The 16,130-nt window shown below is 35.4% G+C and overlaps 1 protein-coding gene across 1 annotated transcript in view; it reads left to right on the top strand.

Moving 5' to 3' along the window:
• The window catches only part of CCDC178 (coiled-coil domain containing 178), a 391,102-nt gene that overhangs the window by 231,545 nt on the left and 143,427 nt on the right, over positions 1 to 16,130 (top strand). The window contains exon 18 of the mRNA XM_059408065.1: positions 13,818 to 13,967. Within this exon, the coding sequence (XP_059264048.1) occupies positions 13,818 to 13,967 (150 nt within the window). The remainder of the gene's footprint in view (positions 1 to 13,817; positions 13,968 to 16,130) is intronic.

Genomic DNA, 16,130 nt, shown 5'->3' with positions numbered 1-16,130 from the left:
AGGGCTATGCTCAGGCTAATGTCTGCTCTGAGATCAAAGAAAGAAGGTTTCAGAAGTGAACAGAGCATTTTATTCCAGGAGGCTTTCCCGCCCTTCTCGTCCTGCCTTCCTCTCGCCCTCCCACCTTCCCGTCTTTCCTTTCTTCCTGGAAAAACTGAAAGAAAGAAATGTTTACGAGGGAGAAAGTTAGTCTGACATTGGCAAAGGTATGAAGTAGGAACGGCACTTGGAACACAGGACAAAGAAAGGATGAACCCTATGAAACTGAGGAGCTTTGCCTGTCTCATCTGAAGAGAGAACAGTGTATAAAGTGTTTCAATTTAAAACATAGAGTACTTCTCCATAATGAAGCCATGGAAATACATGGGAAATTTGTTTTGCTTTTTAAAAAAATCTTTGGGATAAGTAATTTGAATGCTGCTACTGTATTCTTATTTACTATTGTTTGTTTTTAAGATTTCGTGTATTGGAGACAGAGAGAGAGAATGTGCATACATGAGCAGGGCAGAAGGAGTGGGGGGAGAGGGAGAGGGAGAAGCAGACTCCCCACTGAGCAGGGAGCCTGATGCAGGGCTCAATCCCAGGACCCTGAGTTCATGACCTGAGCCTAAGGCAGATGCTAACCCACTGAGCCACCCAGGCACGCCTCTTGTTTATTACTTTTAAGCTTTCTTTTAAAGTGTTCTTATCCATCTGCAACCAAGAAGATCCTCTGTATTTTTTAAAAATCAAGTTATAGTTATTTCTTGTGAAACTGTCTTACTATTTTTTTTTTTTCATTTTAATCTCCTGGGTTGTGAGAACACAGCTTAGCAAAGTGTATAAAGGCAGCAAAGCAGGTAGTTTAGATTTCTGTTAGTCTTCCAAGGAAAACCTACAAGTAAACTGGAATACAACACAGAGAGATTATACAGTAAAATGCTTTTGTAAACTAGGATTTAAAGAACTGGAAACCTTATTATTTTTCTCAGTCAAAATGTAAATGGGTAAATTTTTATGTTTTTATGTTGTAAAAATGAATTTTGAAATGTTTCTCTACAGAATGAGATAACACGTAAAATGCCTTCCAACTATAATACTCCAAAAAGTCCACCTATTTAAGAAATATTTGGCTGGAGTAGATCCTTAAAGAAAATAAAAATTATTCACGTTCAGCCCACCTATTTCCTCTGCCCTGTGTCAACGGGACATGAGTATAATATAATTCATTTATCTAGTCATTCAATAATGTTTACTGAGATTCTAATATGTACTGGGCCAAAAAATAAGGTACAAAAAGTTCATAGAAGGAAATTAATACAAAGATATTAACTATAATAACTATAATAAATAATGGTGGTTGCAGTGACGGCTATACATAGTACAGTAATACAGTACTGACGGGGCCTTACCCAGTGCCAGTTTTCCAAGACAAGTTGAAAATTCTAATCTTTACACATTTAACCATGTATCAGTACATACATGCAGATTTGCTATCAGTGAATCAGGAATTACTTCCCAATAACATAAATGCCAGGTTTATTGTTTTGTTGTTGTTGTTTTGCATCCCTGCTAAGGAGATTCTAGCTTGTTTTACATTTTTTTATTCTCTGGCTTTCTTCATGTCTTTACATAGATTAAACAGAAAACTACTTACGTGTATCTCCATATAAGAATATAATTGTATTTGTCCTATACTTACTTAAGCAAATTTATTGGCACTCTTGTGCCTTCATGCTGGCTAATGTGGCATATTGATACAGAAACAAACTATCTCTAATCCGCCTTTCCAGAAAGACCAAACGTTGTCAGTTTCATTCATTTTCCACCACCACTATCCAAATGAATACCTTGCCAGCCTTCAAAATGAAGGCAGCCATAGGTGAATTACACAATATACATCTCACCTTTTATTCATTGTCTTCGATTTCTGTGAAGTGTCTTATAATCTGAAAAAAAAAAAAAAAATACGTGGGGCAGTCATTATATCCCAAATGTTTTTCATTGTTTGAGACATTTCTATTTTTTATGCCATGGTGACTTGGAAAGAAAAATAGGTTGAGGAAATGATGGGAAGGGAAAATAGTATCTTCAGGAAGGATGATAACAAGGGGAATTTAGTTGAATGGGATCATGCTTGGCAAACATAATGAGGATGAAGCAATAGGAAAAAAAGAGGACATAGGAAAAAAAGGAATAAATAAGTTGAAGAAAAATGAAAGATGAGAGAAAAGGAAGACATAGAGGGAAATAACTATAAATTTGGTAAATAATTATAATGACAGATTTCTTTATGTCTTCATATGTTATGACCATGACTAGTTGATATTCAGAATAAATCTTAGGGTTGTGGCCCTGGGGGACCTTATGTTGCAGAGATATATACGAGAGTTGTTTGGTGTTTGGTGACTTATTTTAAGGGTTTTCATTAAAACCCTGAAAAAAATGTGTAAGATCTAATAACCCATCCATTTAATCATTTTAAGAGAGAATGGTGTCATTGCTGACTATATAGAACCTGCATATCTTTCCATTTTCATTTATTTTGCCTCCCCATACCTATAATTCCCAGTTGTTTCTTTCCAGCTCTCATTGGTCCTTTCTCGTGTGTTGAATTATGCAATATTTATCAATCTGTTTCTGTCTTGTGTACTCAATACTATTTTAAAGATCATCCTGTGTTACTATAATATATAGCTAGTGCCTTTCTTCTAATCATTTTATAGTCTTTCATGGTAGGTGACCACCACATTTTACTAAGCCATTCAGCAAATGAATGGACATCTATGTCACCTGCAAAATTAAGCTTTAAGTTAGCAATGTAAAGTTAACCATGGACCCCCAAATCAGAAATTACAGTAGAACAATGAACAGACCTCTAGCTTCCTATAATGCAGGACCTACACGAACCACATTTAATTGAAGAAGGTGTAGGGTAGATGCATTCAGGCATTATTTATGGTATCTTCACAGCTCTGACAACTCTCTGCAAAGTTATCGTGTCCATTTTGAGGGCACTTAAAAAGCTCACAAGCATCTCCTTATTTTAAAGGTCTTGGAGACACTTTTGAATTATTAATAGGCTGTGACTCCTTAATATATGCCTTTGCTTGAAAAACAAAATGCTTTCAGCAGTCTTTCTCTTTGTGCAGGTATATGTACAGCCAAAATCAACCTTGAATGAGAGACCTAGATTGAAACTTTGTTTTTCATGATACTGATATACTAGAGCAAGGTTCAGCAAACTTTTCGTACAAAGGAAAAGATAGTGAGTATTTTAGGGTTTGTGACCCAGTCGGTCTCTGTTGCCATTACTCAACTCAGCCACCACAGAATAAAGGCAATCATGACACTATGTAAATGAACGAGGGAATAGTGCTCCACTAACATTTCTTTAAAAAAATAGGCGGTGGGCTAGATTTGGCTGGAAAGACATAATTTGATGAAACTTCTTCTAGAAAGTGATTTTGGGGGTCATCTGGGTGGCTCAGTTGTTACGTATCTGCCTTCTGCTTAGTTTATGATCCCAGGACCCGAGGATCCTGCGCCACCTCGGGCTTCCTGCTCCGGGTGATCCTGCTTCTCCCTCTCCCGCTGCCTGCGCCTCCCCCTGCTGTGCTTTCTCTCTCTGTCAGTAGAATAAATAAATACAATCTTAAAAAAGAAAGTGATTTTTTTTCCATATCAGGATTAAGTTACTTGGGGGACTAGATGGGTCTCAAAATGAGTATTTATAGAAAATTGCCTCAGGTATTTTTAATCCTATTGAGATCTGTCACAAAGGTTTAGACAGTGCTCCAATATGAGTAACAACATCAGGCGATCAGAGATGCTCATGGTCGTTTATCAGCAAGGAGACTATCCAACTGAAAGAAGCAGAAGAGAAAAAGCATTAGTAATAATTTTATCTATAAGGATATTTTACTAGAATGCAAATTAGTTACTATACTTTTCATAGTTGGCACTTCTGAAATTGGGCCTAAATTTTTCTGACCCCATATTCCCAAGGAAAAAAGACACTGAAGCATTTTTTAATATATACTTAATTATATATAGTTTTATATATATATATATATTTAATTCCAAAAAACTCTCTTCTCCGTGAGCATCCAGTTTATTTTGAAAGACTGATGTGATTCTATAAAATATCCAAAAATTAGAACATTCACACCTATCAATCTAGAATCTTAACACATCCTGTAATTCACATTCAAGATTAGGAAGTGATATAGTCCCAGAAAGGATATTAGGCTGAAATCAGATTGTATTCTAGCAGTACTGATATTCTCTTCCTGTGTGAGGTTAGATAAGATATTGATTTTCCTGGCCTCCACTTCCTCATCGACAAGTAAGGGTTTTTGAAAAGTTTCTGTTCCTTAAACTCTTGGAATAAACTAGTACTGTCTGTCTAGAGTATGAAAATGGCTGTATTTGTGAAGAAGGACTTTAATATTCTATTTCATGTGCCTCTCTACTATTTGTGTGTAATGTAATCAAAAAGCATTCTTTTATAATGGATTTTATAAAGATTTTATAAATGGGTTTTAAAAAGAAATATTTAAATTCTCATATTACATGGATGTGGCAATGAAATTGGCATTAAGCACAAATATTTTCAAAATTAAACATTTACTACAAATAAAAGGTGAGTTCAGGTTACTTGACTATAGCAATAGGAAGTTATAAAATATCTTATATTTTAATTTTTCAATGAATTTAGTTAATTTATGCTATATTGTATGTACTTGAACCTCTTCGATCAGTCTCACATTTGTAATAAAGTTTCTAGGTACTATTCTTACAGTTTCTGCATTTATGTAGTACATTATTACTTTATGATAAAGTTAGTTGATAATTCCTTAACTCTTTTTGCTGATGACCTTTTAAAGCTGCATAATTAGAATAAGTTGTGGTTATTGTATTGGAATCTCTCTCCCATGGGCCAACAAGACAGCACATTAATTCTCTGCATCACCCACTCCATGTGCAGTGCCATCAGCACAAAGATATTATTCTTTGTAATTACATAAAGAAAGGGTCTATTTAGTGTTAACTGACCTTTCTGTGACTGATCAGCCTTTTCCACCAGTGAAGTAGAAATGTATATCATTAAAATGTGAGTAAATAGGAAACCTTTCTAAATCTTAAACTATTCAAATCAGGACATGCATATGAAGAGGAAATTGTTCAGTCTTTCACCTGCCATGGTGAAAAGAGTACCAGACTTTAAATATATATTTTTAAAATATTGACAAATTCAAATACAATTAAATTACAAAACGCATAGAAATATTTAGCAAGGAAGTGATATATGAATATGTTTCTGTTTAACCATCTTAAACAATATTAGAGGACACATTATTTAACTGAAGGTTAAAATTTGAAGTTTACTTAATAAGTAGTAAATTTATAGGAATTATTACTACTGTGGCTTATCACTTATAGAGGACATGCATGTAATATAATTGCTTACATCATGTATTTTTATCTTGAAAAAATTCACTGGTATATATAGATTATGTGACACCAATTTTTACCCTCTTTTTCTTACTACAAAATTTGTTTCTCTCATCAGTTACATTGCATTCTTTGAGGGGTATGCATTATATGGAAGAAAACTGGTCAGATAGAAATTCAACAGCTAATGGTAGGGCATTTGTAAAGCATTTCTTTTTTTTTTTTTTTTTAAGATTTTTTATTTGTTTATTTAACAGAAAGAGAGACACAATGAGAAAGAGAGAGCACAGGCTGGAGGAGTAGGAGAGGGAGAAGCAGGCTCCCCACTGAGCAGGGAGCCTGATGCTGGGCTCGATTCCAGGACCCTGGAATCATGACCTGAGCTAAAGGCAGCTGCTTAACGACTGAGCCACCCAGGCACCCCTGTAAAGCATTTCTTAAAGACATCAGGTAGTTATAGGAGAAATGCTACAGTCAACATACACCCACGTTAATTATGTGGTTTTTAATATTTAACAAGCATCTATAGCTCTAGGATAGATTTTTTGTGCTGATAACATAGACAGGACTCTGTATATGAAATATATTCAGAATCTGCTTTAAAAAGATGACTCTTGGGGCACGTGGGTGGTTCAGTTGGTTAAGCAACTGCCTTTGGCTCAGGTCATGATCCTGGAGTCCTGGGATCCAGTCCCGCACTGGGCTGCCTGCTCAGCGGGGCGTCTGCTTCTCCCTCTGACTCTCTCCCCTCTCGTGCTCCCTCTCTCACTCATTCTCTCTCAAATGAATAAATAAAATCTTTTAAAAAATGACTCTTCCTTGAAACTTTGGTTATCACTTTCACTGGATCTGATCTCTCATGGAACTACTATCATTTGGGTATGTCTTTTATCCTTTTTCATGGATGATGTATTCTGGTGTAGTTAGCTTTGTGAATGCCTCAGTTTCCTTATCTGATCGCAAGCTTCCTCAGCCCTGAAATTGTGTATTTTTTCAAATATCTACAATGAACAGCATCTAAAAATAATAAGGAACAAGCAGGGTTAATACAGAGTATTAATACTCAATGGGTACTCAGTGGATACTTCTGAATTCTTTAAGAGGCAATGTCATGGTCTCTGTTGGTGAACTTTATGAGTGAATTGACAGCATCTATATTTGTAACCCCATCAGGGAGCTAAGATAAAGGGTCCTGATTGTTTATCATATATGTATGTAGTCATGTGTGGGGGTGCTGGAGTGGAGTATCTACCAGTAACCTGGCAGGGACAGGTGCTATTCGACCTCTCAGAGTGTCCTCAAGAGTGCTTTGTGTATACCAGTTGCTCAGTAAGCATTTTGAATAAATTACTGGATAGAGAGCATTCTGTCAAACATGGTAATATATAGAGTCTGAGGCACGTAACAACCTTGATGCGGAGGACTGATTTGTTCATTTAAAAATCAAGAATGTTCAAGACTAATTATCAGAGAACTCATGTTGGACAAGAGACTGGTTTCCATGGCAGCACAGACAAGGAAGTGGGTCCTGGGAGAGTTAGAACAGTTATTTGCTCCTTTGAGGCTTCAGGGTATCGACACATATCATTCTTACAGACTTGCTTCTTGGAAACACTGGGGAGGACTCTCGTTTTCTGTAGTAATTGGTGTATAGATTTTAAGGGAACAGCAATACAGTAATGCCTCTCTGCACACAGTAGGTGATGCACCTATACATATGCTTTCTCCATGTCTGTTATATCATTAGAAAATTGGCATGTTTTTCAGGCATTTATGTTCACCATGCTAATTCCCATTAGTCAAAGGGAATGCTTTTGAAGTGACAGTGTTCACAAAGAGACTTCAAGCCTCTAGGTCTCCTTTATTCTTAACTCTATCCCCTGCACTTTCCATGAATTAGTCTCAGTACTGTTGCCTACTTGAATAATATCAAAGGGTCACTGCATGCAAAACTACCAATCCAATGTCCTAAACTGGCAGAAATGTGCCAAAGGCATATGTGGGATTTTAATAGTATGATATCACTGGTTTAATGCATGAACATATGTACAAGATCATGTGCTACTAAAACACTGGTGCTTGGAATGGAGCATTATTTATGATGCTCTGCATCAGTGGGATACTAAATATATGGGTACTTTTCATTGTTTGCATAGTAATATTTTAAAGCCTAGAGATAACAGAACATTTAACACAATCCATGAAAGCCTAATTCACAAGTCATAGGTAACAACAATCTAATAGTCCTAAAGGGGCCATAAAAACATTCCTCTTGACTGACTCACCCAGCTTTGCTCAAATATATATTGACCCATGTAGCAGGAGAGTTTTGATCCCTGCCAAATAAAAGACTGTTCTAAGATTCAAATCTCTGATTATTTTTTCTATGAGGCCTTTTCTGACCAACTCCCCCATCTAGTGGAATCAATTCCACCTGGTAGAATTGATTACAGGTACTTCAAAAGATACCTCTAAATAGACTTGATTACTCTTCTGCATCCTCCTACTCTAGCTTCTAATTCCTGGTGAAAAGGGTGACATTCTATTCTTATTAATCCTTGGGGTAGCCATGGAATAGGACCCAGAGAATAAACTTACTCAGGGTTTGCTGAACAAATGATTGAATGAACAAAAGCTAAACATGAGGATACTCTGGACTAAATTAATCAGAAAATACCACAATACAATTTTTGTTTTCTGGTGCTGCTGGCAGGAAGTCAATCCTTTCCAACCACGGGACTCCAGTGAGTACGGTGCAATCTATGTAAGAACACGGACAGATGTGTCACTAACAGCCAGCAAAGCCCCGGCAGGATGTGGAAAGAGCAAGGAGCTTCTACAGTAAACTACTAATAACCAAGAATCAGGAGATAACATACCATCAGGAAAGATCACCTGAGGTAGCCACACATAATCATATCAGGATGGGACACTTAGAATTAGAACTGGGTCAAAGATGACAACTTTTTTACAATATGTAATTATAGTCCAGGGGGACTGGCAAACTGAATCCAAATGCCTGTATTAATAATGACTGACTGTGTAGGTGATACATTACCATAAATTTAGGTATGGACACTAGGACTATTTGAATAACATCAAAGTATTTGTAAATAGCTATGTAGGTCTTCTACATATACATGCACAGTGCAAATACTTTAATCATAAGCATCTCTCCAGAATATTTAGATCAAGTTTCTGTCTTGTAATCTCCTTTGCCATTAATCCACATTAAATTTTTTAAAAATGTTCAAATATGTTTAAACTTTCTCCAGGGTAAGTGTATCTGACTGGACCTCCATTAGAGCCAATGGGTAGCATTGTTGCATCAACCGTAGTCCAGAATTGTGCATCCTCAGCTGTACAAGTCTGATTACTTGGGCACTTGGTCTTGCAGTGAATGCATCAGTCCTAATCAAATCATGGACTATGGAATTGTGTAGGTAAAACAAGCAAACAAACAAAAAATGAAGAGACTGGTTATTTATAACCAACATACCCATACTGACTTATAATAAAAAGTGGCTTCAAAGGGGACCAAGTTCTAGTTTCCTTCAGCAGCTCATTTTATCTATGTCAACAAGCCGTGTGTTAGCCAGATTATAAAAAGAGTTGCTTGGTGGAAGTAGGTTCAGAACAAGGTAATTCTGTTATTTGATTGTTTAATATCATCAGGTTTTATAAAGACAGTGCTGCATAGTGTTGAGTGGTGGCTCAAGTTTACAAAGGAAATATATGGATGGTGAAGAGTATGGGATATAGAGCCAGTCTGCCTGGATGAACAGCTCAAGTCTCCATTTAGTATGTGTGTAATCTTACACAAGATGTCTGGGTCTTTCAGTCACCATGGTTGCATAATAGATACCGCCAAACTTTAAGGCTTATGGTTCTATGTGTCAGAAATTTGGGCAGGACACAGAAGAGCCTGCTTGTCTCTTATCTCACACTTTCTGAACCATCAGCTGGGTGACTCAGAAACTAGGGATTGGAATCGTCTTCAAAATGACTCATTTATTCATGAGTGATGCTGACTGTTATTTGCTACATGAGGTAGGATTGTTTGCTGGAACACTTACACATAACTTCTCCATGAGGTCTGGATTTGGATTCCTTGTAATATCTAAGGATGAATGTCCCCAAAGAGAGGTCCAGGCAGAATTTGATTGGTTTGTTTGTCTTTAAATAAACTGGTTTCTGGGACACCTGGGTGGCTCAGTGGGTTAAGCCTCTGCCTTCAGCTCAGGTCATGATCTCTGGGTCCTGGGATCGAGCCCCACATCGGGCTCTCTTGCTCAGTGGGGAACCTGCTTCCCACTATCCCTCAGTCTACCTCTCTGCCTACTTGTGATATCGCTCTGTCAAATAAATAAATAAAATCTGTAAAACAAACAAACAAACAAACTGGCTTCTTTAAAATCAGATTTTTAAATAAACTAGCCTGGAAAGTTACATAATATCCTTTCCACCATACACTTTTGACTGGTGAAACCACAAGTCTACTCAGGTACAAGGGAAGAGAAAAACATTATGCTTCTTGATAGGAAGTAACAAGATCTAGAACAACATGTGAAAGTACTTCTGTTGTCTTTTTTGGAAAATACAATTTGCCTTACCTGACTTTTCTAGCCTTCATTTCTCTGTAAAATGAGGATAATAATGTAACTGAGATGATTGCTTTTGTCTTAATTCTTTCCATTGTGTGTGGAATTCATAAGTCCACATTCAACTTCAGCCCTATTTCTAAGTTCTTATCTCTGTGTCACAGGGCAAAACATAAATAGATGAGCTACTGTTTTGTAGAAAAAGAACCCAGTCCTCTAATTATAATTCCCTATTCTTTATTTGCCCCATATGAGAGGGAAAGACTAAGAAAAATAAACTGAAAATGGAGGAAAGGTCCAAGATGAAATACATGGTTTAAAAAATAAGAAAGGTCAAGTAAAGAAGAAAATGGAGAACCTACCATTTGTATATCTTGGGGTCTCAATCTGCCTTCAATTTTCAACATTTTTGGTGACAGAAGGAGAAGCCAGTTCTTTCTTTAGGTATGGCTTCTCAGTACTTGGGGTATCATAGGCTAATTAGGTAACCCCAGAAAAATGTTATGTTTCAAGGGGTTCCATACCTTGTGAAAGTCAATGACGCACCTAGAGAAAAAAACTCTTGTTAAGGCTGGACATGTGCTATATCCTTAGAATGATGTTCAGTGCAAAAATATACTGTGTAAGTGCTCTTTATATACTTCTTTCAAATCTTTATTTCTCAAGTAGTATAATATCAAGTAATATATATTCAGCATTCTAATTATATATTTGTGTGATTTTTTAAAAAGATTTTATTTATTTATTTTATTTTTTTATTTATTTGACAGACAGAGATTATAAGTAGGTGGAGAGGCAGAAAGAGAGAAAGAGAGAGGAAAAAGCAGGCTCTCTGCTGAGAAGAGAGCCCCATGTGAGGCTCCATCCCAGGACCCTGAAATCATGACCTGAGCAGAAGGCAGAGGCTTTAACCCACTGAATCACCCAGGTGCCCCTCTGTGATTTACAATACATGTCTTTACCACAAGACTATGAATTTTGGAGATTCACCATTATATTCTAGAGCTTGGCATATAGTAGTTATTAAATTCAAAGTTTTGAATAAGTAATTAATGAAAATGAATGAATGAGTAAATGAAATAACACTGTAAACTCAAAACAATTATTTTAACATAGAGATATAGCAATCAAATTTTTCTTTAATGGTTTTAGGAAGAAAATTTTTTTCAAGTTTATATTTAGCCACGACCTTAAGAAAAAGATTTACTGATAAGATTCAGCTGGATTTGAATTTAAAAGCATGTAGAAGTCATCTTATTCTCTTGTTAGTTTCTGCTTTCTTCTTGCCTTTGATTATATTTCTGACCCCAACTTTTGTGCCCTTGTTAAATATCTCCTACTGTTAATCTTTTATAAGTTCTTTTTTTTTTTTTTTAAAGATTTCACTCATCCACATGACAGACAGATATCACAAGTAGGCAGAGAGGCAGGCAGAGAGAGAGAGAGAGAGAGAGAGAGAGGGAAGCAGGCTTCCTGCGGAGCAGGGAGCCCGACGCGGGGCTCGATCCCAGGACCCTGAGACCATGACCCGAGCCGAAGGCAGCAGCCCATACCACTGAGCCACCCAGGTGCCCCAATCTTTTATAAGTTCTTCAACTCCAGTAGTGGTAACATTATTTCCCCTGAACATATTTCCACCAGTACCATTCCCTCTTTGTTTCACTCACATGTAATAATACTATTGTTAAAATTAAGTCAAAGTTGTAAAGTGAAGCATAAAAAATTTTTTTCAAAGAGTGTCAGTAGAATATCATTATTTAAAATTTTTATAAACCTGAAACTTCATTGGACATCTGAAGGTTACTGACTTTCAGGAATAGGTAGCAAATTGGCAAATCCTTCTATAAATTCATTATTGAGAAATGATAATGTAAAATATCATGACTGATGTAACAATGTTTTGAAGATTCATTGATAACTGCACAATTTGATTTCTTGGTATCTAACTATGGCATACAAAGCAGTAAGAATTGGTGTCATACAGAAATTGAAGGTATATGTATTTGCAAAACTGCATTTTACACAGTGAGCAAACCATAAAGTACCAAATACATCCTCACTAAAGTTCCATTAAATAGGTTTAATGCAAATCCCACAACCTTCCTACCACTTCTCTCAAATGCAATGTTTACAGTAGCCACCTAGGGCTTGAAAGAAATCTAGTAGAATACCTTAGGTATCAGGGCTGTGCTTATGTTAAATCAAACAAACAAAAATAACTCAAAATGATTCCTCCTCCTACCTTCAGTAGAACATTAATCAAAGATCCAACTGAATCACTTGAGACTTAGATTTTAGTAAGTGTTAAGATATCAAAAAGAACTGCAACCCTTTTCTTCAGAAGTAGCTCCATCAAAGCAAAATACTCATAGATATTTGGTCCCCCTACCAAAAGATAATTCTATGTGATTTTAGGTAAGTTTATTAGATATAAATTTCTAAAGTTTGAAATTACTGTGCCAGAATTATGACAAGAACATTTAAAATGGGTTCTTAGTTCATCATTTTGACTTTTTGAAGAACAGCTATGACATAGTATTCATCATTAGGGATCAATATGGATACCAGGCTTTTATGAGAAATATGTTTGTTGACCTTAATAAATCTTCAAGTGTGTAAATACAGAAATATTTGTATAGGCAGTTTTCTGCTGAATTACATTTCATCTATGCACGTTCTCATACTGCAATATATTTTTAAGCAATTTATTCTAAAGGTTTGATATGGCAGTTTTCACAAAGAAATATTTTTAATTGCTTCACAGTGGTTATTTTTATATCTAGTTATTTAATCACCGTTATCATCATTATGATTAATCCACCTTTATGTGTTTTGAAAACTTTTTGCTACTATGAATAAAGTTCTAGTGAATAACACCTTTTGCTTAGAATAAATTTTCCATAAAATGAACTATTAGATTAGCAGGTTTGAAAACATTTAAGGCTGTTGATAAATTCCGTATTTTTTGAAGCACCAGTGAAAACTGTATGTGATACAAATGTTAAAAAGAATCAGCAACTGGACTGAATTCACACATCTAGTTCAAAATTATAGGTAGCTAATTTGCCAATTGGTAATACTACAAAAGTTATATTCTAAGGGAATCGTATTAGATTTAATAAATTTGTTTAGTCATGAGGGGGTGTTATAAAGTTTTCAACTGCTCACAGATTAAACATTTTTTTAATTAATTTTTTATTTTTTATAAACATATATTTTTATCCCCAGGGGTACAGGTCTGTGATTAAACATTTAATATAGCTAACGTATAGTAGGATCAAATAGTCGCTCTCTCATTGTACTTCTAAATGTTGTATTCCTTGTCTTTTATCCTTTAATTCTCTATGATTTCAGTGAGTGCCACCACCCTGAACCTCTTGGAGATAGAATTCTAAGCTTCTAAGTGTCTTCTACCTATTTGAGCATTAGAGTTTGGGGAAAGGAATAGGGGTTGTAAACTGGAAGAAGTCTCATAGGAAGCTGAGTAGAGCATCTCAGGACTGAGTACTACTTCCCAAGGCATTGTGGAGGGAAGTCTGGGAAAGAGGGAGAACAAAAGTCATAGACACTCTGACAAATCAGTGTTCAAAAAAGAAAGAAAAGAAATAGGTGCATCAAGAAAGAAAATTATTAAATCCAAGGAGGATATTGGTATCAGGGGAAGTACCTTTTTGACTTTATTTTTCTATAATATGTAATATAATATTTGTAGATAATTCAAATGATGTTGAAAAAATTCAAGGAAATTAAAATGATTTTAAATATATATTCATCTTCTAGAAAATACAAGATGATTATCTAGAAGAAAATCTACGTTTAGCTCAAGAATATCAAAAATTACAGACTACTTTCTTAACAGAAAAGGACAATTATTTCAATCTATATGATAGACAGTTATCACTTGATGCTTCAATTCGAGATAAGAAACAGGTAAGTTTTCTTAACTTTTTTAAATAATGATTTACTTGACATATGTACTACAGAAAGTAACATGTGTCCAGTCATGGGCTCTTCAATCTGGTGATTCTTTATATGCCACCAAATGTCATGTTTTCTTCTTGTAGAATTTTGTTGTATGTTTTTATCAACTTTGAAACTCAATTTTGAATAGATATGTGAGAAATGAAGAAACTTAGTGTCTAAGCCACAATTTTATACTAATTTGCTTTTTTATGATCTGGAATACCAAATTTTTGGAGTTTATAGATTTTAGATATATTATCATAGACTTCAAATTTCATTTTTCTCTACAGACAGTTTTTCAGAATATACCTCAAAATCTTCTTCATGTTGTATGGCCTCCAAATGTTGGTTTCTGTTTTCTTAACAAATATAGGAGTCTTAATTAGAACCTTGAAGAATAGTTGACCCTTTGTAGTTACAGGAAATCAGTAGAAATTCTCATATATTTTATAAAATCTTCTGTAAAATCCACTTCCTCTGTATTCTTCCCCAGATACTCATTGACATGAAAAATCATTTCCCTTGGAATTTTTGTTTCTTCACAGAATCTAAATTTCAAAATATAGAATCATGATTATTTTTTAACAATCCACCTAGTCCTAAGAAACAGTAGACTGTTTATGAACCCTTTCTCCTATTGTTGCCACCCATTCTAATCTACTATAAATTAGTAGTAGTTGAATATTCCAGTACTGTACTTACCCCTCCTTATTGTGGAATATTGGGAAGACAGAAGGCCAGGATTTGAGTGCAGTCTCTACCACTTACTAGCTCAGTGATCTTGGCAAATTATTTATCCTTTCTGACCTCAGTTTTCTCATCTGTAAAATAAGACTGACCTCAGAGGAAACCTGATAAGGAATAAAAAGGAGACATCCATAGTTTTTTGGAAAATAAAAGGATACTATGCAACTGTAACTATTACATTCATCTGGTGTGCTGCTTCTAAACTCCCTTATGTTTCCCATCCATCTACTCTGGTGGGAGTTAAAGTTTCTGAATACATTGAAAGAAAGAGTGTGTATTTTTCTCTTGAAAACTAGTAGCAAGTAGCAAATTAATGTGTTTGTGAAAGAATTGATAAAAAAAAAACTATACACCAAAATCTTAGTGTCCTCAGACCATGTGCAGGATTCAAAGAAAGGACATCAATGGAACATTTGTCCAATCATTTCATGCATTTGACATTGTTATTGAGGTTAAACATGTTCTATTTGTTCCTGATAATTGAGGAGGAGAAAATAATCGATGGCTATACTGTATTTCCTTTTCTAACCAGGAGGGAAGCAAAAATAAATTTTATGGGTACTTGTTATCAGTTTATATAGAATCCTTTGGTGGCAAATGAGAAATAGATACCTGCATAAATGTGAAGAAATCATGCCTTTCAGAGAGATCCGTCACTCTGTGTTTCCATAGTAAGAATAAAATTGTCTTGATGTTGGAATTAAAGCAAACTGTGATTCAAGATTCAAGGAGTGAGACCCTGGTATGAACAGACAGTGAGGTATGCTAGGAGACTGAGTTTATATTTGTGATGATCTCTCAAACGAATCACTTTTAACACACCTGTTTCAGGGAAACTTTCCAAGATTTATTTGTACTTCCAGTCATTTTTCATTTCCATCCTTCAGCAATGGAGGTCATTAAGTGCAGGCTGCCCTTGTCAGTGTCATGTAGGATCAATTTGCTGCAATGGACAGAAAGGCCTTATTGATGCTGTTAAATCTGTCAGTGAGAAATCGTATGTCATTAGCGTCTAAGGCACTGCTTACAGGATGGAATTTGGCCATCAAAACAGAATAAAACCCTTTAATATTTTAGTCCATTTCTTTGATATTGCAGCATTTCCCGTATTATATATATGTATGTTTTAGTCCTTTGACCAGTTTAGTTTTGGGTATACAGAAGCACTATTCGACCTCTGATTCCCTTACTTAATTTCCTTATATAAAGCGGATCTCACATTAAGGAATTTTGTGTATTATTTTCCTGTTCTATAATAACTTCATTGCTTCTGAGCATAGATTCCTTTTGGCATGGTAAATAATTACATTTTGATTTTAGTGTTTCTTACGGAGTATTATTCTCTCTATGCAAATAATACATTTCCATACTTCTTTGTATTTT

The sequence above is a fragment of the Mustela nigripes genome, chromosome 8, assembly GCF_022355385.1.
Source record: "Mustela nigripes isolate SB6536 chromosome 8, MUSNIG.SB6536, whole genome shotgun sequence".
In the NCBI taxonomy this organism is placed as follows: Eukaryota; Metazoa; Chordata; class Mammalia; order Carnivora; family Mustelidae; genus Mustela; species Mustela nigripes.
Note: the sequence above shows the minus strand (reverse complement) of the source record. Positions and strands in the feature narration are given on the sequence as shown.